The sequence below is a fragment of the Cnephaeus nilssonii genome (assembly GCF_951640355.1).
Source record: "Cnephaeus nilssonii genome assembly, chromosome: X".
NCBI classification, from domain to species: Eukaryota; Metazoa; Chordata; class Mammalia; order Chiroptera; family Vespertilionidae; genus Cnephaeus; species Cnephaeus nilssonii.
Genome location: NC_137071.1, coordinates 54,046,426 through 54,071,359, shown reverse-complemented (window position 1 = coordinate 54,071,359; position 24,934 = coordinate 54,046,426). Strand labels below are relative to the sequence as shown.

The following is a 24,934-nucleotide window of genomic DNA, read 5'->3' as shown; positions in this document are numbered from 1 at the left end:
GGGATAAAAATGGCAGCAGAGTAAGTGAATGCTGCATGGGCACGCTTCTGCAAACAAACTGGAATTATAACTAAAATACAGCAAAATGTTCTGAATAATCAATAGAAGTCTCCCTGGAGAGAAACTTGATAAACCCAGGACCAAAAATGGAGACAATATAGAGATGGGTAGGAGAGGTGGAGACTGGAAAGGGCTGCCAGGTTCCCACAGACAGCAACTGCAGTTCCAGAGAAATATCTCAGCTGTGGTGAGTTGACACTGAGAACTTTGGGGTCTGGTCCCCAAGCTGTGTCCCCCAGAAGTGAGCACCAGAACTGAGAAGGGTACCCATATAACATCTGGCTATGAAAAGCAGCAGGGTTGCTGTCTTCCAGGAAGAGAAAGCTGGAAATTCAAGCACACTCTTAAAGGGCCAATCACAAAATTCCCTGTGGAACCACCTACTTTGTTCTCTGGCAGAGGATTACAGAGTGGACTGGAACTGTATAAGCAGAAGGCAGGATCAAGGGCTCTGGGGTCAGAACTCAGAAGGCTGACACCCCAGTTTCCTGGGTTGAGTCATTCCCTCTCACTACTGAGGCCTTGCCTGGAGAGAAGACAGCTGACCCATCCTATTGAAAAACACCTTGTCCCATGGTGCAGAATTGTTGAGGCCCATGAGGAGACAGAATAACAAATAGCCTCCAGGCTAAAGCCATTGCCCCACCCTGTTGGGAAAAAAAACACACAACTTTTCCCACACCTGTGGATGATTGCCTCAGGGCAATTAAAGAGAATCCTATCAATTGGTAGGCAGAGGCAGTCTCTGGGGAAATTGAGTCTCTGCTGGATCTAATTAGTCAAGAACAGCATTTGAAAATTTCCTGCACCAGAGAATGAGAGGTGTAGCAGATCTACCTAACACAGAGTCACAAACCCAAACAGGCAGCCAAAATGAGGAGGTAAAGAAACAACCCCCAAATGAAAGCACAAGATAATTCATTAGAAGAAGAGATAAATGAAATGGAGATAAGAAATTTATCTGATAAAGAGTTCAGAATAATGATGCCAAAGATGCTCAACAGCATAAGAAAAGATATAGTAACTATGAAAACAGAAATAAAATGACATAGCACAAATGAAGAACACATTGGAAAGAATACACAGCAGATTAGGGGAAGCTAAGAATCAAATCAGTGAATTAGAAAACAGGGTTGAAAATATCACTCTATCAGAGAACCAAAAAGAAAAAAAAATTACAAAACAGGAGGACAGCTTAAGGGAGCAGTGGGATAATGTGAAGCGTAACAATATTCAAATAGGAGGTGTACCAGTAAAGGCAGAAAGGAAGAAAGGGATAGAGAACATGTTTGAAGAAATAAAGGCAGAAACCTTCCCTAACCTGGTAAAGGAAAAAGTCACACAAGTCTAGGAGGCACAGAGAACCCCAAGCAAGAAAAACCCGAACAGGCCCACACACAGACACACTATAATTAAAATGTTAAAAATTAAAGACAAAGAGAAAATCTTAAAGGCAGCAAGAGAAAAGCAAACTGTTACTGACAAAGGAGCTCCAATAAGGCTGATACGTGTTTCTTATCAGAAATGCTACAGGCCAGAAGGAAATAGCAGGATATATGCAAGGTAATGGAAAGCAAGGATTTTAAACCAAGATTACTATATCCACCAAGACTATCATTCAAAATAGACAGTCAAATAAAAAGCTTCCCAGACAACAAAAGGGCCAAAGGAGGACATCACTACCAATCCAGCATTATAAGAAATGCTAAAGGGACTGCTGTAATGAGAAGAAGAAATAGAGAAAGAAATCTAGGCATATAGAATTAAAATGGCAATAAATAAGTACCTATAAATAATAACCAAAATGTAAATGGATTAAATTCTCCAATCAAAAAGCCTAGGGTAGCTAAATGGATAGAAAAATATGACCTAACTATATGCTGTCTACAAGAAATCCACCTTAGAAAAAAAGATATACACAGGATGAGAGTGAAGGGATGGCAAAAAAAATGTTCTGTGCAAATTGAAAAGAAAAAAAAAAAGCTGGAGTAGCAATACTCATATCCAACAAAATAGATGTCAAAATGAAGGCCATCACAGGAGACAACAAAGGTCACCACATAATACTAAGGAATTGAACCAACAAGAGGATATAACCCTGGTAAATGAATATGCACCCAATATAGGATATATATGTATGTATATATATATATATATATATATATGTATATATATATATATATATATATGTGTGTGTGTGTGTGTGTGTGTGTGTGTATCCTATCTAATAAAAGACAAATATGCAAATTGACCATACCTCCGACACACCCACAAGCCAGGCCCACAAGCCACGCCCACCATCCAATCAGAGCGAGTATGCAAATTAACCCAAACCAAGATGGCTACAGCCACAGAGAGCAAGGTTTCCTAGGTAACAGAGGAAGCCAAGCTTTCCACCTTCCCTGGCCAGGCCTAAGCCTCCACTCAAGCTACAAAGTTTCAATTATAGAAGGTAAACAAATTCAAACAAATGGCGGCAGAATGGAGCTTGAGATAGCAGGCCAGGGTTGTCGCCGGCAACAGGGGAAGCAAAGCTTTCCGCACACCCTGGCCGGGCCCACCCGCTTAAGGCAACAAAGTTTCAATTATAACCCCAACACAAATGGCTTCGGGCCTCGGAGGGAGCCCCAGGCTTGGCTCCGCTCCAGGCTACAAAGTTTCAATTGTAGAAGAAAAATAAATTCCAGATACCAGGGCCTCTGCTTGCGTTGCCAGGGGGCGTGGCCCGCCTGCAAACCACCACAGGCCCCTCGCTCAGGCCACCCCACGCCCAAAGGGAACCCCAACCTGATCAGGGGCACCCTTCAGGGCAAACAGGCTGGCCCCCACCCCTGTACCAGGCCTCTATCCTATCTAATAAAAGAGTACTATGCAGATTGATCATCACTGCAACACACAATATATCTGCCCCCATGTGTTCAAAGATCCTGCCCCCATGTGGACACAAGATGGCCAGCAGGAGAGGGCAGTTGGGAGGCACCCGGCCTGCAAGGGAGGGTAGTTGAGAAGGACCAGGCCTGCAAGGGAGGGCAGTTGGAGGTGATCAACCCTGCAGGAGAGGGCAGTTAGAGGTAACCAGGCCAGCAGAGGAGGGAAGTTGGGGGCAGCAGAGTGGTTAGGGGGTGATCAGGCTGGCAGGCAGAAGCAGTTAGGGGCAATCAGGAAGGCAGGCAGGCAAGCGGTTGGGAGCCAGCAGTTCTGGATTATGAGAGGGATGTCCAACTGCCCGTTAGGCCCGATCCTTGGGGTTGGGCCTAAACAGGCAGTCGGACATCCCTTGAGGGGTCCCAGATTGGAGAGGGTACAGGCTGGGCTGAGGGACAACCCCCCTCCGTGCACGAATTTCATGCACCGGGCCTCTAGTATATATATATGACTTAAAGAGAGAGACCGACAACAATATAGTCATAGTAAGGGACTTTAAAACCCCTCACTTCACTGGAAAGATCTTCCAGACAAAAACTTACCAAGGAAACAGTGACTCTAAAGGACACACTGGATCAGATGAATTTAATTGACATTTATAGAACATTTCACCCCAAAGCTGCAGAACATACATTCTTCTCAAGTGCACATGGATCATTCACAAAGACCACATGCTAGGACAAAATACAAGTCTCTACAAGTTCAAGAAGATTGAAATAATATCAACCATCTTCTCAGATCACAGTGGAACTAAATTACAAATCAACTACAGTAAAAACACCCCAAAACATTCAAACACACGGTGGCTAATTAGCATGTTATTAAACAGTGAATGGTTTACCAATGAAACCAAGAAAGAAATCAAAAACTTCCTAGAAACATTAAAATGAACACACAATAACACAAAATCTCTGAGATAGAGCAAAAGCAGTCCTGAGAGGTAAGTTCATAGCACTACAGGCCTACCTCAAAAATCAAGAAAAATCAACCATAAACTATTTAAGCCTGCAACTTAAATAACTAGAAAGATAACAACAAGAAAAGGACAGAGTAAGTAGAAGGAAGGAAATAATAAAGATTAGAGCAGAAACAAATGACATAGAGACTAAAACAATGATACAAAAAATAAATGAAACCAAGAGCTGGTTCTTTGAAAGGATAAACAAAACTTATTAACCATTAGCCAGACTCATCAAGAAACAAAGAGAGAGGACCCCCCCAAAAAATAAAATCAGAAACAAAGGCTTAGAATTAACCACTGACACTACAGAAATACAAAGGATTGTAAGAAAATACTATGAACAACTATATGACAACAAAATAGACAATGTGGATGAAATGGAAAAATTCCTAGAAAAATAGAATCTCCCAAAATGGAATGAGGAAGAATCAGAAAACCTGAATATGACAATAACAACCGATGAAATAGAAGCAATAATAATAATAATAATAATAAAAACTTCCAACAAACAAAAGCTCACATCTGGACCATTTCACAGGTGAGCTTTACCAAACATTCAAAGAAGAACTAACACCTATACTCCACAAACTACTGCAAAAAATACAAGTGGGATGAACACTTCAATGGTCATTTTATGAGGCTGCATTATCCTAATTCTTAAATGAGAAAAAGACACTACAAAGAAAGAGAATTACAGGCCAATATTACTGATGAATATAGTTGCTAAAATCTTCAATAAAATATTAGCAAACCAGATCCAGAAACATATTAAAAAGATCACACACCACAACCAAGTGAGATTTATTCCAGGAATGTAAGGCTGTTATTATATTTGAAAATCAATAAATGTGATACATAGCCTAAAAAAAAAAAAAAGAAAGACAAAAACCACATGATCATGTCAATTGATGGAGAAAGAGCATTGGGCAAAATCCAATATGCTTTATTGATAAAAACTCAGCAAAGTTGTAATAATGGGATAATACCTTAACATAATAAAAGCCTTATATGAAAAACCTATTCCCAATATCACACCCAATGAGCAAATACTCAAACCATTTCCCCTAAAGACCGGAACAAGAAAGGGATACTCACTTTCACAACTCTGGTTTGACATAGTATTTGAAGTGCTAGCCATAGCGATCAAAAATAAAAAGAAATAAAAGGTATCCAAATTGGAAAAGAAGAAGTAAAACTGGCATTATTTGCAGATGACATGATATTGTACATAGAAAACCCTAAAAACTCCATCAAACACTACTATATTTAATAAATGAATTTGGCAATGTAGCAGGATACAAAGTTAATACCCAGAAATCTATGATTTTTTTATACATCAACAATGAACTCACAGAGAGAGAAATTTAAAAAAAACAAACAAGATTTATCATTGCAATACAAAAAACTAAGATACCCAGGAATAAATTTAACTAAGGAGGTAAAAAACCTGTACTCAGAAATCTATAGGACATTGAAAAAAGAGATACAGGAAGACATAAACAGATGGAAGAGCATACTGTGTTCATGGATTGGTAGAATCAACATCATCAAAATGTCCATACTACCAAAAGCAATCTCCATTAAAATACCAATGGCATATTTCACAGACCTAGAACAAACTCTCCAAAAATTTATATGGAATAAAAAAGAACTCAAATAGCAGCAGCAATCCTGATAAAGAAAAACAAAGTTGGAGAAATCATCATACCAGATATCAAGCTATATTAAAAAGCCACTGTTCACAAAACTGCCTGGTACTGGCACAAAACGGACATATAGACCAATGGAACAGAGGTGAGAACCAAGAAATCAACTCAAGCCATTATGCTCAATTAATATTTGACAAAGGAGGCAAGAGCATACAATAGAGTCAAGACAATCTCTTCAATAAATGGTATTGGGGAAATTGAACAGATACATGCAAAAAATAAAACTAGACCACGAACTTGCACCATACACAAAAATAAACTCAAAATGGATAAATAACTTAAATATAAAACAGGAAAAAAAATCGTAGAGGAATCCACAGGCAGCAAAATATCCGACATATGTCATAACAATATCTTTACAGCTCCTAGGACATTGGAAACAAAAGGAGAAAATAAACAAATGGGACTACATCAAAATAAAAGCCTTCTAAATAAAAAGCTTCTACACAGCAAAAGAAACCATCAACAACATCAACGCAACAAAGCCCACTACATGAGAGAACATATTTGCCAATATTATCTCTGATAAGGGTTTAATCTCCAAAATTTATAGAGAAAACATGCAACTTAACAAAAGATAAACAATCCAATCAAAAAATGGGCAGAAGACCTAAATAGACACTTTTCAAAAGAGGACATAAAGAAGGCCGAGAGACATGAAAACATGCTCAAATTCACCAATCATCCAAGAGATGCAATCAAAATGACAATGAGGTACCATCTCACACCTGTCAGAATGGCTATCATCAACAAATCAACAAACGACAAGTGATGGCAAGGATGCGGAGAAAAAGGAATCCTTTTGCACTGCTGGTAGGAATGCAGACTAGTGCAGCCACTGTGGAAAACAGTATGGAGTTTCTTCAAAAGTTCAAAATGGAACTCCCATTTGACCCAGTAATCCCACTTCTAGGAATATATCTCAAGAAATCAGAAACACCAATCAGAAAGCATATATGCACCCCTATGTTCATAGCAGCACAATTTACAATAGCTAAAATTTGGAAACAGCCTAAGTGTCCATCAGCAGGTGAGTGGATTAAAAAATGGTAGTACATCTACACAATGGAATACTATGCTGCTATAAAAAGGACGGAACTCTTACCATTTGCAAAAGCATGGATGGACCTGGAGAGCATTATGCTAAGCTAAACAAGCCAGTCAGAGAAAGATAAATATCACATGATCTCACTCATTTGTGGAATATAATGAACAAGATAAAATGATGAACAAAAATAGATGCAGAGACAGAAAAGCATCGAACAAACAGTCAAACCTCACAGGGAAAACAGGTGATTAAGAGATCAACCAAAAGACTTGTATGCATGTATACTAGTATAAGCATAACCAATGGACACAGACAGTAGGGGGTGAATGCATGTGCTGGGGGGTGGGAGTGGTGGGGATAGGACAATGGGGAGGGGTAAAAGAGAATTATGTAATACTTTAAACAATAAAGAATGTAAATTAAAAAACAATAAAGAACTTAAATTTAGCAAAAAGGCTGTGGTACATTTATACAATGGAATACTATGCAGCATTAAAAAGAATAATCTTTTACTCTTTGAGACAGCATGGAAGGACCTGGAGAGTATCATGCTAGGTGAAATCAATCAGTTAGAGAAAGACAAGTATCACATGATCTCACTCATATGTGGAATTTAAGTAATACAATAAACTGAAAAAAGGAGTGAATCCGGAGACATGGAAGCATGGAACAGAGTGCAGAATCTCAGAGGAAAGACAGGAGAGGGTGGGTGAGTGGGAGGCAATCAACCATGGGCTTTGTTTGAATATATGCATGACCCATGGACACAGACAACAGGGCAATGAGGGCCTGAGGCGAGGAGCGAGGACAGGCTGAAGTGGGGTTAATGGGGAAAAAAGGGAGACATATGTAATACTTTCAACAATAAAGATTATTGAAAATTCTAATAATATCCTATAAAGAGGTAATATGCAAATTAACCATCACTCCAACATACAAGATGGCTACCCCCATGTGGTCAAAGATGGCTGCTTCCATGTGGACACAAGATGGCCGCCACAAGATGGCCTGCAGGGTAGGGCAGTTAGAGGTGACCAGGCCAGTAGGGGAGGGCAGTTGGGGGCAACCAGGCCTGCAGGGGAGGACAGTTAGGGGTGAGCAGGCTCGCAGGGGAGACCAGTTAGGCACAATCGGGCCAGCAGGGTAGGGTAGTTAGGGGCACCCAGGCTGGCAAGGGAAGGAAGTTAGGGGTGACTGGGCCAGTGGGGGAGGGCAGTTGGGGGCGACCAGGCCTGCAGGGGAGGACAATTAGGGGCTACCAGGCTGGCAGGGGAGGGCAGTTAGGGTTGACCAGGCCAACAGGGGAGCAGTTAGGCATCAATCAGGCTGGCACTGGAGTGGTTAGGGAGTGATCAGGCTGGCAGGCAGAAGTGGTTAGGGGCAATCAGGCAGGTGAGAAGTTGGGAACCAGCAGTCCTGGATTGTGAGAGGGGTCCCAGATTGGAGCGGTTGCAGGCTGGGTTGAGGGACACCCCCACCCATGCATGAATTTCATGCACCGGGCCTCTAGTATAAAACTAAATGGCTAAAAAATAAAATATATATATATATATTTTTTTATTGATTTCAGAGATGAAGGGCTTGAGAGAGAAATAGAAACATCAATGATGAGAGAGAATAATTGATTGGCTGCCTCTGGCGTGCCCCTCACCAGGGATCAAGTCTACAATCCGGGCATGCACCCTGACCAGGAATTGAACCATGACCATCTGGTTCACAGGTCAACACTCAACCACTGAGCTATGCTGGCTGGGCCCAAAGGACACTTTAGCTGTTTCCATGTCTTGGCCACCATGAATAATGCTGCAATGAACATAGGGGTGTACAAATCTTTACCAATAAATGTTTTAAAATTTCACAGTTAGATACCCATAAGAGGTGTTATGTTGCTGGGTCATATGGTAACTATTCTTAAATTTGTGAGGAGCCTCTATACTGTTTTCCATAGAGGCTATACAAGTTCACATTCCTACCAGAGTGAATGAGGGCTCCTTTTTCTACATGTCCTCTCCAACACTTATTATTACTTCTCTTGTTGATTAATAGTCATTCTAACAAGTGTGCAGTGGTATCTCATTGTATTTTTGATTTTCATTTCCCTAATAGCTAGTGAAGTTGAGCATCTTTTCATATATCAGTTGGTCATTTGTGTCTTCTTGTGAGAAGTGTCCATTCAGGTCCTCTTCTCATGTTTTAATTGGATTGTTTGTTTGTATGAAATTCAACTGTATAAGTTATTTATATATTTTGGATATTAAACCCTTGTCAGAGCTGTTGTTTTCAAATATCATCTCCCATTCAGTTGGTTGCCTTTTTTTAATTTTTAGAAGAAGTGTGAGGAAGCGAGAGATAGAAACATCAATGATGAGAGAGAATCATTGATTGGCTGCTTCTTGAACACCCCCTCCTGGGGATGTAGCCCACAACCCGGGCATGTGCCTTGACCAGAAATCGAATCATGACCTCCTGGTTCATAAGTTGACGTTCAACCACTGAGCCATGCTAGTTGGGTTGCCTTTTTGTTTTGTTGGTGGTTTCTTTTGCTGTGCAGAATTTTTTAGTTTAATATAGTCCCATTCATTTATTTTTGCCTTTACTTCGCTTGCCTGTGGGCTCAAATGCATAAAATATTCTCTCCAACCAAGGTCCACAAGTTTGGTACATATAAAACATAAGTAATTTATTGTTTCGGATCTTATATTTAGGTCTTTGGGATGTAAAATTGATAGGAACAAATAAACAAACAAGAAAAACAAACAGAAGAGCAGAACTGCTAGAGACTAGAATCCTAGCCTTACCACCACTACAGCCACTCTGGTAGAAGACCTGCCACCCCACTGCAGATGCGCAAACCCTGAGACCTCCACCTCCAAAAGTGCGCCTCTGAAAGCAGTAAGTGCAGCCTCCCCCTACCCAGCGCCGGAGCCTGGGACTCACCACAACCCCAGCCCATAGGCACCCGGGCACTCCACTACCCAGGCAGTGCTTGGGAAGCACTGAGAGCCCCTGAGGGGGTGATTCTGCACAGTCAAGGGTGCGCGACCCTACAGTAGAACCTCCGAACTGCCTCTTCCTAAATAACTGCCCAGGAACACCCCTGCGGTGCAACTTCAGTGCCAGGGGGCTTCAGAGCTTTGCGCCGGCGGGCGCGCCACCAGTTCGCGCACAATCAAGGGCTGGCAAACTCATGGCCACAGCGAGGGAAGGTACCCTGAGCCCATATATCCACAAGGTTCTCTGGGGAGTGGCTTTGAGCCCCTGCTGGGTGTGATTCTGTACAGCCAAGGGCGCACTGCCCCACAGCAGAAACTTTGAACTCCTTTCTCCTGAATAACTTCCCACATACACCCTAGCTGTTTAACTTCAGTGCCAGAGTCTCTCAAATTGCGTCAGAGGTGTGCGCCGGCGGGTGCGCCACCAGTTCACGCACACTCCAGAGCTGGCAAACTCACAGCCACAGCAAGGGAAGGCGCCCCGAGCCCATATATCCACAGGGTTCTCTGGGGAGCAGCTTTGAGCCCCTGCTGGGTGTGATTCTGTATAGCCAAGGACGCGCTGCCCCACAGCAGAAACTCTGAACTCCTTTCTCCTGAATAACTTCCCACATACACCCTAGCTGTTTAACTTCAGTGCCAGAGTCCCTCAAAGAGAGTCAGAGCTGTGCGCCTGCAAACACACCTCCACAGAAGGGAAGTTACAACAGGCAGGCACCCTGAGCCCATCTACACACAGGGTGCTAGGGGGAGCCACTGGGAGCTCTCCCAACAGACGGTTCCTGGGTGCCACTGTGAGTTCCCACTGGACACGTGCGATTTCAACTAAGGGTGCAAGACAGCAAAAACTGGGACACTCCACTCCATAGCTGCTGACTTTTAGACACCACAGTTGTGCCTCTCAAGCTTTCAGGCCTACATCAAGAGAAGCCAAGTAGCTCAAGTAGAGAGCTACACTAGATTACCAAGCCCAGGAGAACTGAGAGATTATACCAGTAGCACCATCACCAAAAGATCCTGGGTAGCAAAGCAATTGAAACTACAATTAAAACATTACAGGAAAACATGGGGAGACAGAAAGGAAATTCTGAAAGGAAGGAACAGGAAGAATCACCAGAAAGGGATTTAAATGAACTTGAGGCTAGCAGCTTAACAGAGAAAGAATTCAGAGTATTCGTTATAAGGATGTTTAAACGGATGGATGACAACTACACACAACTCAATGAGAGCTATAAGGAGCTGAATGAAAATGTCACCAACATGAAAAGAAACCAAGAGGAGATAAGGACGACATAGCTGCAATAAAGAACACAATGGAAGGCTTAAAGAGTAGAGTAGAAGAGGCTGAGGACCGCATCAGTGAATTAGAAGACAAGGTAGGAAAAAACACACAAACACAGCAGCAACTGGAAAGAAGACTTAAAAAGCAAGAGGAGAGCCTAAGGGAGCTTCGGGACAACACAAAACGAAACAACCTTCGAATAATAGAGAAAAAAGAAGGAGAGGAAGAGAAGCAAGGAATAGAAAACCTGTTTGAAGAATTAAAGACAGAAAACTTCCCTGATATTGGCAAGAAAAAAACTATCCAAGTCCAAGAAGCACACAAACCCAAACAAGTTGAACCCCAAAAGACCGACAACAAGACACATCATAATTAAATTGACGAACACCAACGACAAAACAAGAATCTTAAAGGCTGCAGGAGAGAAACAGAAAGTTACCTACAAGGGATCTCCTATCAGAATATCAACTGATTTCTCAACAGAAACACACCAGGCCAGAAGGGAATGGAATGAAATATACAAAGTGATGTAAAACAAGGGACTGAATCCAAGAATACTATACCCAGCAAGGCTATCATTCAAAATTGAAGGTGGAATCAGAAGCTTCACAGACAAATAAGGGCTAAGAGAGTTCATCACTACCAAACCAGCAATGCAAGAAATGCTAAAGGGGCTGCTGTAAAAAGAAGAAAGAGAAAGGCAAGAAGAAAAGCAAACACAAATAAAAAATATGTCAACAAACAGGTACTTATCAATAATAACAATAAAGGTAAATGGATTAAATGCACCAATCAAAAGACATTGGGTAGCTGAATGGATAAGAAAACATGACCCATATATTTGCTGTCTACAAGAGACCCACCTTAGAGCAAAACTCACACAGACTGAGAGTGAAGGGATGGAAAAACATTTTTCAGGCAAATGGAAATGAGAAAAAAGCTGGGGTTGCGATACTTATATCAGATAAAATAGACCTTAAAGTAAAGGCTTTAATAAGAGATAAGGAAGGCCACTACATAATACTAAAGGGAACAATCCAGCAAGAAGATATAACTCTGGTAAACATATATGCACCCAATGCAGGAGCGCCCAAATACATAAAAAATCTGCTGGAATATATCAAGGGAGAGATTGACATCAATACAATCATAGTAGGAGACTTTAATACACCACTGACATCAATGGATAAAACCTCTGGACAAAAAATCAGCAAAGAAACAGCAATTCTAAATGACACACTAGATCAGATGGACCTAATTGACATCTTCAGAGTATTTCACCCCAAAGCCATGGAATATATGTTCTTCTCAAGTAAACATGGGACATTCTCAAAAATAGACCACATATTGGGTAACAAGCAAAGTCTCCCCAAATTCAAAAAGATTGATATCATATCAAGCATTTTCTCAGACCACAATGGCATAATATTAGAAATAAACTACAATAAAAACATTCCAAAAAATTCAAAAACTTGGAAACTGAATAGCATGCTACTAAACAATGATTGGGTTATCAATGAGATCAAAGAAGAAATTAAAAACATCCTGGAGACTAATGACAATAAAAACACAACATTGCAAATCCTATGGGACACAATGAAAGCAGTCCTGAGAGGCAAATGTATAGCTCTACAGGCCTACCTCAAAAAACAAGAAAAAATTGTAATAGATCATCTATCTCAACAACTCAAAGAATTAGAAAGGGAGCAACAAGAAAAGCCCACAGTGAGCAGAAGAAAGGAAATAATAAAGATCAGAGCAGAAATGAATGACATAGAGACCAAAAAAACAATACACAAGATCAACAAAACCAAGAGCTGGTTCTTTGAAAGGATAAACAAGATTGATGAACCTCTAGCCAGGCTCACCAAGAAACAAAGAGAGAGGACCCAAATAAACAAAATCAGAAATGAAAGAGGTGAAATAACAACAGAACCCACAGAAATACAAACGATTGTCAAAAAATACTATGAACAACTCTACTCCAACAAACTAGACAACCTGGAGGAAATGGACACATTCCTAGGAAAACACAACCTTCCAAAACTTACTCAGGAAGAGACTAAAAATCTCAATCGGCTGATAACTATGGAAGAAATTGAAGCAGTTATCAAAAAGCTTCCAGCAAACAAAAGCCCGGGGCCAGAAGGCTTCACAGGGGAGTTTTATAAAACATTCAAGGAAGAGCTAAAACCTATCCTCCTCAGACTATTCCAGAAAATTCAAGAAGAAGGAACACTTCCAAGCTCCTTCTATGAAGCCAGCATCACCCTAATACCAAAACCAGGTAAAGATAACACAATGAAGGAGAATTACAGGCCAATATCCCTCATGAACATAGATGCCAAAATCATCAACAAAATTCTAGCAAATCGAATCCAGCAATACATCAGAAAGATCATACACCACGACCAAGTAGGATTTATCCCTGGGATGCAAGGATGGTACAATATTCGCAAATCAATAAACGTGATACATCACATAAACAAATTGAGAGGTAAAAACCATATAGTCATATCAATTGATGCAGAAAAAGCATATGACAAAATCCAATACCCTTTCTTGATAAAAACTCTCAGCAAGCTGGGAATAGAAGGATCATACCTCAACATAATAAAGGCCATATATGACAAACCCACAGCCAACATCATACTCAATGGGCAAAAACTAAAACCATTTCCCCTAAGAACAGGAACAAGACAGGGATGCCCACTCTCACCACTCCTGTGCAACATAGTGTTGAAAATACTAGCCATTGCAATCAGACAAGAAGAAGAAATAAAAGGCATCCAAATTGGAGAAGAAGAAGTAAAACTGTCCTTATTTGCAGATGACATGATACTGTACATAGAAAACCCTAAAGACTCCATAAAAAAATTACTAGACTTAATAAATGAATTCGGCAGAGTAGTAGGATACAAAATAAATGCTAAGAAATCTATGGCATTTCTATACACCAATAATGAACTTACAGAAAGAGAGACTAAAAAAGCAATCCCATTTACCATCTCACCAAAAAAATTAAGATACCTAGGAATAAACTTAACTAAGGAGGTAAAAGACCTATACGCGGAAAACTACACAACACTGAAAAAAGAGATAGAGGAAGACATAAACAGATGAAAGAACATACCATGTTCATGGATTGGTAGAATAAACATCATCAAAATGTCCATACTACCCAAAGCAATCTATAATTTCAATGCACTTCCCATTAAAATACCAACGGCATACTTCACAGACCTAGAACAAACTTTCCAAAAATTCATCTGGAATAAAAAAAGACCCCGAATAGCCACAGCAATCCTGAGAAAGAAGAACAAAGTAGGTGGGATCTCCATACCAGATTTCAAGCTGTATTACAAAGCCACTGTTCTCAAAACTGCCTGGTATTGGCACAAGAACAGACATATAGATCAATGGAATAGAATAGAGAACCCAGAAATCGATCCAAATCACTATGCTCAATTAATATTTGACAAAGGAGGCATGAACATACAATGGAGTCAAGACAGTCTCTTCAACAGATGGTGTTGGGAAAATTGGACAGATACATGCAAAAAAATGAAACTAGACCACCAACTTACACCATACACAAAAATAAACTCAAAATGGATCAAGGACTTAAACATAAGACAGGAAACCATAAAAATACTAGAGAAATCTACAGGCAGAAAAATCTCTGACATATGCCAAAAGAACTTCTTCGCTGATACTGCTCCTAGGGCAATGGAAGCTAAAGAGAAAATAAACAAATGGGACTACATCAAAATAAAATGTTTTTGCACAGCAAAGGAAACCATCAATAAAACAACAAGAAAGCCCACTACATGGGAGAACATATTTGCCAATGATATCAACGATAAGGGTTTAATCTCCAACATTTACAGGGAACTCATGCAGCTTAACAAAAAGAAGATAAACAACCCAATCAAAAAATAGGCAACTGATCTAAGAAGACACTTTTCGAAAGAAGACAGAAGGAAGGCCAAGAGACATATGAAACCCTGCTCTAAATCACTAATCATTAGAGAGATGCAAATCAAAACAACAATGCGGTACCATCTCACACCTGTCAGAATGGCCATTATCAACAAGTCAACAAATGACAAGTGCTGGAGAGGATGTGGAGAAAAAGGAACCCTCGTGCACTTCTGGTGGGAATGCAGACTGGTGCAGCCACTGTGGAGAACAGTATGGAGTTTCCTTAAAAAACTAAAAATAGAACTCCCATTTGACCCAGTGATCCCACTTCTAGGAATATATCCCAAGAAACTGGAAACATCAATCAGAAAGGATATATGCACCCCAATGTTCATAGCAGCACAATTCACCATAGCTAAGATTTGGAAACAGCCTAAGTGCCCATCAGCAGATGAGTGGATTAAAAAACTGTGGTACATCTACACAATGGAATACTATGCTGCGGTAAAAAAGAAGAAACTCTTACCATTTGCAACAATATGGATGGAGATGGAGAACATTATGCTTAGTGAAATAAGCCAGGCAGAGAAAGATAAATATCACATGATCTCACTCATTTGTGGAATATAATGAACAACATAAACTGATGGGGAGAAAAATAGATACAGAAACAGAGAAACATCAATCAGAACGTCAAACCTCAGTGAAGAAATTGTGAGGTAACCAGAAACCCAAGAATGCCTGAGAACGCCTTTCTAGCCACACTAGCAATCATCAGATGTATGGTAATTTTACCTGGGACAAGAGGGTAAGTATTTTGATCTTATGCTCCTGACCCTTCATGGGTAAGACCCCTTACGTGGGCTGATCCCATGACTAATGTAGTTACCAATAATACCAAACACCCTGGACATCTAGGAGGTCCATGGGTGGGGCAAGAAAGTATAAATACACAGGGATCTCCACCCAGCTTCCCTTTTGTATGACACGAAATCAAAACAATGCCCCTTTTTGTGTACAATTAAAGAGAGGTTTCTGGCTTGTGTGGACACCAAAGAAAGGGTGTCACTACTATCACTACGTGCCCCCGGTAGAGGTGCAGAAAATGTAACTAAGACCTTGTCTACATAAAAAGAAATGGACAGCCAGTTTGAAAGGGAATTGCCATGGACTAGAACAAAGAATATCCTTACATGATATTATTCTACACTATCATTAAAATTTATTCTCAGATTTGGATCACCCCCAGTACTTATAATAGTTCCTCGCACCCTTGGGGATATAAAAAAAAATCATCTGTTTGGTGCTTGGAGACAAACTTAACACATCTCTTGATACTTTAGAATTACTACAGTATAATATACAATTATCCCAAGCAAATGTACAAACTAATTCTTTGAATGTCTGGCAGCAATTTAAAAAGGACATGTAAGGATTTTCATGTGTAGAGGGCCTCCTGGGAGGGCAGCTGATCATTCTATATTGGTCCCTCTTACCCTTTAGGCCAAGAGAGACCCTCTTCTCACAATTCAATTGCTCATAGCTGTTGCATGAGCTCTCTGTTCATGTCGAGGTTGAAGTCTCGTGATGACTGGTGCCATGGATCTGTCTCTCACTCAGTGGGGTGAACTGAGCCCTCCCTGGAGAAGAAACCCGGGTTCCAAAAGATATGTGATCAGTGCTGGGGCCCCGCCAGCAGGCGAGGGGATCCCAAGGCAGGTGCTGGGCATGGAGGCCACGGGGGCATAGGCTACCAAGGAGACAAAACTGAACCTCACGTCACCCTGCTTGGCCCCGGAGGATGGCTGGTTAGCCAGAGACGGGTAAGATTCCTCAAGGAAGGAACAACCTAAGACAGGCACAGTCGCATAGGGGCCATCAGGAGAGAATTTGGGGATCAACAGAGGTGGGGCACAGACCCTCACCCCCCCAACATTGCAGGGGCCTGAATCCTAGCCCCTTCTGAGGGAGGTCTTCTGCTCCTTGGCTGCTTCGTGCTTCCCATGCCCAGCACATATCAGGACCCAGGTGACCGACAGAGACTTGGCTGACAGCAGCTGCCCTCTCACTCCAACAAGAATTGTTTGAGTTGTCTTGTACCCATGGTGTGGGGAAGAGGGTTTAGGATATCTAAATCCAGCCTACCACCAGGAATGCTCAGGACCAACTCAAGAAGGCAAATAATCCCTTCCACCAATATTTACAGGGTAAAACAAGATTATTGTTAGAGTAATATATTTGACAGTAAAACAGTAGTCAAGTTTTCAGGCAAATTTAAATTGGCTAGTTGAAACAAGCGAATACTCTAGAAAAATTAATTGTACTGGACAAAAAGGTGTTCCTAAAGTGTCAACTAAAATTTTTATTGGTACTTCATCTCATGATAAAAGTGTGCACCATATAATGAACCTAAAACAGTAATATTATGGTGCAAAAAAATTAAAATTTAAAAACCATCAAGACTACATTATAAAATTTTAAAAAGCCTCCTAACATTTAAATCAAAAGAGGAGGGGATAGTAGAGGAATATCATGTAAGGAAAAATATCCTGTAAGTAAATTACATCTAGAAAATTAATATCTTAGAAAATTAATTGTAATGCTAAAAGCAAGACACCCATGAAAAACACACAAGGTGACAAAACAAGCCAGAGGAAAATCATTTGGGCAAAAATTGAAAAAGGATCCCCAGTCAAATTTATAGAAAATATTCCTTTATTAACTTTTGGTAGAAAATATGTTTGTATATTTTCAGAAAACAACTCCGAGACCATGTGGATTCCAGCAAGAGAGGAATCGACAGGACTACTCCAGCCATGAAGACAGAAGAGAAGCAGTCCAGAGACGGAAGACGCTTATGTGGTCTTCCCATACTAGCAGTTAGCAGCTGTGCATCACTGCAGATTGCCCAGGACCAAACCGGACAGAGTCGGACCTGCATTACCACCATTTGTCCACCATCCAGAACTGAAATGTCAGTGCTGACATGTACACATAAGGAACTGTTGGACATTGAAATTGGGTCTCAAAAGAACTGTTGGCCCAGAAAGAAACTCCCTACACACTGATTCATTTGCCTGTCACCATAACCATTATTGCTTGTCTCATTTTCGGTTCTTATAAGTGTATTTCTAATAGCGCATGATCTCACTCAACTAGGGGAAATAATGAACAACATAGACTGATGAACAAGAACAGACCCAGAAACAAGGAGGCATGGATCAGACTGTCTGGCCTCGGTGGGAGGGTAGGGAAGGGTGGGGGTAAAGTGGGAGATCAACCAAAGGACTTGTGTGCAGGCATATGAGCCTAATCAGCGGTTAAGGACAACAGGGGGGTGGGGGCATGTGTGGGGAGGGGTGTGGGATGGGAATGGGGGGACGAGGATAATTATGTGATACCTTAATCAATCAATCAATCAATCAATCAATCAATCAATAAAAGAAAAACAAACAAAAACTCATAGACACAGACAGCAGTATGATGGTTACCAGAGGGAAGGGTTCTTACCAGAGAGAAGGGTAAAGGGGGTCAAATATATATAATAGAAGATGATTTTTACTTTGGGTGTTGGGCACACAATCCAGTATACAAATTATGTGTCTCATACATGTACACTTGAAACCTATATAATCTTATTGACCAATGTCACCCAATAAATGTAATTAAAAATGAAGTAGTCCAGAAATGTGGCCCATACTAGTATATCTGGATGCTGGCATTAACACCCAACAGCAACTTGTATAACATGTGTTATTGGACATGTCCACTGGGGAAGAGAACCCTCTTGAATGGGTCATCTTTGGTCTCATGTCCACCTCCAGACCCATAATAGTTGCCAGAGGAATCCCATTCAAGGAATGATTTTTTTAAAAGCGAATGCCAGAGCTGAACAAAAGTGAGAGTTGGGTAGGGAAAAAGAAAAGAGAAATGTATGCTATAAGTCAATAAATAGAGTTTACTACTGAGACAAGTCCAAGAATAGGTGCAAAAAAGAACCTATGTCCAGACATGTTTTAAACATAGGCATTGTGGTCAAATGGAAATGATGTCTTAGTGAGAATAAAGCCAACAAATGAACTGCAAAAATAAATAGGTACTTAGTAGTATTTTAATTTGAAGATTTCTTACATAAGTCAATACCAAAAAGTAGACATTTAGCAAGCAGTATTTATTTTTAGGTGTGGAAGATCAAGTAGAGTAAAAATTTGTTAATGAGATTTAGGGAGGGGGAAATAGATTCTATGAGCCATGTAATTTTTATGTTAGGCTGAGTTCTTCCACAGTTAGAAAAATCTAAAATACAAAAGGATCAACAGATATTTTAATATTATGCTTTCAAATGAAAGATATTTTTTTTGCATTTGCAGTCCCTGTTGGTAGTTCAATTTTCTTTGCATCAGTTCCTCCTTCTTTCTTCATTGCATTAAAGCATCAATAAACCTAATTGATTTGTTCTTCACAGAGAACATTTAAAATACTCTTACTCTCTAATACTCGAAACCTATGTATATATGCCTTGTATCACTCCTTCCTGCTTGGACTTAAATAGAAAAATAAATATATTTGAGCCTCTGAGATGAATCTAGAATGCTCTGATAATAACCAGTTATTTCTCCTCAAACTACAGTTCATGCCTGGAGGTAATAATCAGGTTTCTGATGTGCTTTTTGGTACAGAGCACTTTTAAGAACACCCAGAGACCAGTTCTACCTTATGAATGCCACATTTTAGTGGCTATGTGGACTGTGGAGCACAATTGCGTGAGAGGCCTCTAAAATGTTGATTCAATACAATTTTTACATTCTTCCAGTGTTCTATTTTCTTAATCCATAAGGACAGCCTACTTAAGCAAATAAATACACAAACACAAAATCCACTGCTTCCCAAACTCCAGTTTACTAACTTTCCAGATCAGTTTTTTCTTTGTGATGATCATATTGCATTTTTCCCCTTTGGCTCCCATTTCCTTCTGAAACTTATTAGCGGAATCTGAAGGCAATTTTGTGATTCATTGTAAACAGATGAAATATAGTTGACATATATTTTCTAGATCAAAATCCTTTTGAAATCTCATGGCTAAGCTCATATGTAACCTCTCCTGTGAAACCATTTCTTCTATATAGATCTTATTCATAACTGATTACTTTTTCCTCTAGAGTCCCACCAAATATCAACCTACACCTCTGTATCACAGTGAAAACAATTGTAATAACTAACACAAAGTTTACTGGTGCAATAAAATCTGTTACACCATAATTTCCTTATGTTGATAACTTTGGATGATAGCAAGGAAAATGACTAAGTTCCCTGTATGCTCTAGCAAATCCTCTAGTTGAGTTTTCCAGAAGCTTATTCTGAAATGTGAATTTGTTGTGCAAATTATTTAAGGAGTGCTCTCTGGAGGAACCTGTAAGGGAGTAGGTGAGGTAGGAGAGGGAAGGGGGAGGGCCTAAGCCAAGGTGAAGTCCAGCCTCAGCAAGTTCCCATGGGGAGCTCAGAAGCAGAAGTTGCATTGTGGGGTCTGTCTTGCCTCAAGGTAGAGGCAAATGGTTACAATATCTGTCAGCCATTGATTTGGGGCTGCCCAGTAGGGACAAAAACTCAAGTTTATCTGTCACTTGCGGTTCTCTAATCCTATGGGCAACTCCAACCACCCAAAGGTCATCCTCTAAAGAAAACAGTAGGTGCCAACCCTTAGAAGTAAAGCAGGTAGAAACTGAGGGATGAAAGCATAGATCTAAGGGACCCTAGAGGATCTGAATGGAGCACTGATAGTGGTCACTAGAACTAGTAAATCAAGAGCCAAACAAACCAACAATAGGAATAATGATTATAGCCAGGAATTATTGAGTGCTTACTGTATGTCAGTATTGCTCTATGTTCTTGATAATATCACCTTATTTAATCCTTACAACAACCTTATGAGGTAGCTAATGTTACAATTTCTGTTTGTCAAATGAGGAAACTAGATTTATCTATGGAAGTAACTTGTCCAAGGTGACACGAAGATTTCACGATACAAATAAGATTTCAATCAGTAAGTATGGATTGCATATTTGCTCAACAGCATGTACTCTAAACAGCATGCTGCCAAATTTGGCATGGCTTCTCAATACATAGCTGTTAAGAGTGACAGAACCAGAATCATCTGGGCTTGAATCATATCTTGGTAGCTCAGAACAAAATGAGACAACACATTTAACAGAGTTTAGTGTAGAAAAAAACACTCAATTCCTCAAAAAAATTTAATGAGCCAGAAAATCAATAACTTTACCCTGGAGAGCTCTTCTGTATATTGTAATATGAAATAAGCATCAAGAATATTTTCATGTATTTCCAATTCTAAGGATCCTAGTTGCTTTAAGTGCATTGATTGTTCCTGGAGCATGTTAAGATAATATTACTATAAGTATTTTCTTCAAGTAAAATAAACAAAGTTTCTGATTGCAGTTTTGGGAAACATACAAGACACAACATCTACATGTTGCACAGTAAGCAGTAACCGAGGAGGAAACTGTTTATATCTGCTCCTGTATTCAGGGGTGATAAGTAATAGCTAAATATATTTAACAAACAAGACAGTACGGGTAGCAACTAATTGCAGTGGATGAAGCAGCCAATCAGAATGACAATATGACCATTCAGAACAGATGATGCAATCAATCAGAATGAATGCTGGCTGAAACATAAGAGAGATCATATATGGGGATTTAGCCAAATATCAAACATGCCTACAACTGATATGAAACTCAACTGTGCCAATATTACTCAACTTTTCTCACAGAGACATATTTGAAAAAATTTAGGTGTTCCTGGGGTAGAATGGGTACTTTTCACTCCCCAGATCCCCTGCTTCTTCTCCAAGCTATAGTGGAGACAAAGTCCCAGTAAGACTGATCTGAGAAAAGCATTATCCTATCTAATAAAAGAGTAGTATGCAAATTGACCGTACCCCTGCTACACCCACAAGCCATGCCCACTGGCCACGCCCACAACCAATCAGGAGCAAATATGCAAATAAACCCAACCAAGATGGCTGCGGCCACAGAGAGCAGGCCAGAGGCTTGGGTTTCCCCGGCAATGTAGGAAGCCAAGCTTTCCGCCTGCCCTTGCCAGCCCAGGCCTCTACTCAATGCTACAGAGTTTCAATGATAGAAGATAAATAAATTTCCACAAAAATGGCGGCATCCATGGAGCTGGAGAGAGTAGGAGGCTAGGGTTGCCCCCGGTGATGGAGAAAGCCAAGCTTTCCATCTGCCCTGGCCTGCCTTGGCCTCAGCTTAAGGCTACAAAGTTTCAATTATAGAAGGTAAATAAACCCCAACAGAAATGGCTGCCGCCACAGAACAAGCAGAAGGCTTGGATCTGCTCCAGGCAACAAAGTTTCAATTGTAGAAGATAAATGAAACCCAGATACCAGGGCCTTCGCGTGGGTCGCCGGGAGGCATGGCCAGCCTGCAAACCACCATAGGCCCCTCACTTAGGTTGCCCCACACTCCAAAAGAACCCCCACCCTGATCTGGGACACCCTTCAGGGCAAACCAGCCAGCCCCCACCCATGCACCAGGCCTCTATCCTATGTAATAAAAGAGTAATATGCAAATTGACCATCACTCTAACACACAAGATGGCTGCCCCATGTGTTCAAAGATCCTGCCCCCATATAGACACAAGATGGTCACCACAAGATGGCCATCAGGGGAGGCCAGTTGGGAGGGACCAGGCCTGCAAGGGAGGGCAGTTGTGGGTGATCAGACCAGCAGGGGAGGGCAGTTGGGAGGGACCAGGCCTGCAACAGAGGGCAGTTGGGGGCGATCAAGCCTGCAGGGGAGGGCAGTTAGGGGTGACCAGGCCGGCAGAGGAGGGAAGTTGGGGGTGACCGGGCCTGCAGGGAAGGGCAGTTGGGGGGACCCAGGCCTGCAGGGGAGAACAGTTGGAGGTGACCAGGCCTGCAGGGGAGGTCAGTTAGGGGTGACCAGGCCTGCAGAGAAGGGCAGTTAGGGGCAAACAGGCTGGAAGGGGAGTGGTTACGGGGTGATCAGGCTGGCAGGCAGAAGCGATTAGGGGCAATCAGGAAGGCAGGCAGGCGAGCAGTTGGGAGCCAGCAGTCCTGAATTGTGAGAGGGATGTCTGACTGCCCGTTGGGATCGGGCCTAAACGGGCAGTCGGACATTCCTCAAGGTGTCCCAGATTGGAGAGGATGCAGGCTGGGTTGAGGGACACTCCCCCCCCACACACACACACACACCCCGTGCACGAATTTCGTGCACCAGGCCTCTAGTAAATAAATAATAGCTAATATTTATTTTACACTTAGATACCAGCTGCTGCACATATATTATCTTCCTTAACTTTTGCAACAACCCTATGAGGTATATACTATTATTATTATCTTTGTTTAATTGATGAGGAAACCAAGGCATGGAGAAGTTGAGTAACTTAATAGAGGTCATGCAACTAATATATCCCAGAGCTAGCACTAAAACTTGGGCAGTCCCCCAACTTAGCTACAAGTTATGACATTATTACCAAATGGGCATTCTCATCAACACTATATTAGCTCAACTCCATTCTTCCATCCAGCTAAATAATAAAGTACCAAAAATATTTGGGCTATGGCTTGGAACCCATGAAATCACTGAACAACATTTGCCTTCAATGTGGTTGCAGTTATCCCATTTCTGATCTAAATTGCTTGAAACAAACAGAAAGCAGTGAAGGAGAGCAGCAAAGATAAAAGAATATTACCTTATTCTCTTTTCCTCCACTTTTTTCAAATATTCATCTCTCTTTAAAACTCCTAATATCATTTCCTTCTCATGATCTAATAAAAATGAGAGATTGATGAACTCTGAGTTCTTAGACATGGTATTTCAGCAGCAACTCTGAATAGCAGTGGTTGAATCTTCCAGGTGAATTGATATCCCCAAATCTTAAGGTCCTGTTCAACAACCCAGAGTCACTCAGTTATTTGATATAGAGTGATTTTTTAAAAAAAGTATTTGAAGAATTGCCAATGTTAGCTAGGTATTCTTCCAGGATACATAGAAAATAGGCTCCACTGGGAATATATTCCAAAAAAGTCATTACTGTTTTAACTGAAAAACATATCCAAAGACTTTGCTGTGGTGTACAGTCAGATGGAAGATGAGAGTCACTAATGGTGCTCAACATTGATCCTTCAGACAACTACAGGGCAGGAATCATATCCACTGGGGAAGAAAAGGTAGAGAAAACAAAGGAGAGAAAAATTAATTAGGTCATTTTTCCCATAACAATTTTCCCATAAGTGTCTACTTTTTGAAACAGTAATATACTTAAGCTAAAAATTATTTTTAATCAGGAAACATGCATTTATTATGTCCATATTATGTGTTTATTACAATGAAATATTATAATATTAAGTTGATTTCAAGTTCTTCATGCAAATTCAGTTTCTTTCATTATAATTAGAATTCTTTATTAGCCAGATCCTGTTACCACATTTGCAGCTGACTTATGGGTAAATTGGGTCACCACTTGGGGACACCAAGTGTGCAGTCTGTACAAGCCCCTTAAGTGGCTTCCTCCTTTTCTTTTCCTCCCTACAACTGAGACCATAGCAAAGACAGTACTTCTAACAAATACTAAACAGTGCTACATATATCAACATGAAAACATCTCACAAACATAATATTGAATGAAAAAGTCAAGTTACAGAAACAGTCACACAGAATAATAGCATATAGGTGAAGGGAATAACTTGCCACAACATTAATTTAAGAATACATATATTTATATTATAAATACAAGAAACTCAGAGAGATGCAGAGAGGAGAACCCAGGAAATTCAACTGTATTGGGTAATGTTTCATTCTTAAGATGGGTGTTTATATCTCATGATGTACATGGTTATTTGTGAATTATTCTAGTTATGTGAATACTGTAAAACAGTTGTTCTAAAACTAGCCCCTTGTTAACATCAGAAGCTTGTCAAGGACTGACCCTTGTTCTAACTCTTGAACACATTCTTTCATTGCCTTGGTACCT

General features: G+C 40.6%; 1 protein-coding gene across 1 annotated transcript in view; it reads right to left on the bottom strand.

Annotated features, from left to right (window-relative positions):
* The window catches only part of SYTL5 (synaptotagmin like 5), a gene marked incomplete at both ends in the record, with an annotated part of 289,171 nt that extends 265,399 nt beyond the window's left edge, over positions 1–23,772 (bottom strand). Inside the window, 1 exon segment of the mRNA XM_079765810.1 lies at positions 23,654–23,772. Coding sequence (XP_079621936.1) covers positions 23,654–23,772 — 119 coding nt within the window.
* Between the last annotated feature and the right edge of the window lie 1,162 nt (positions 23,773–24,934).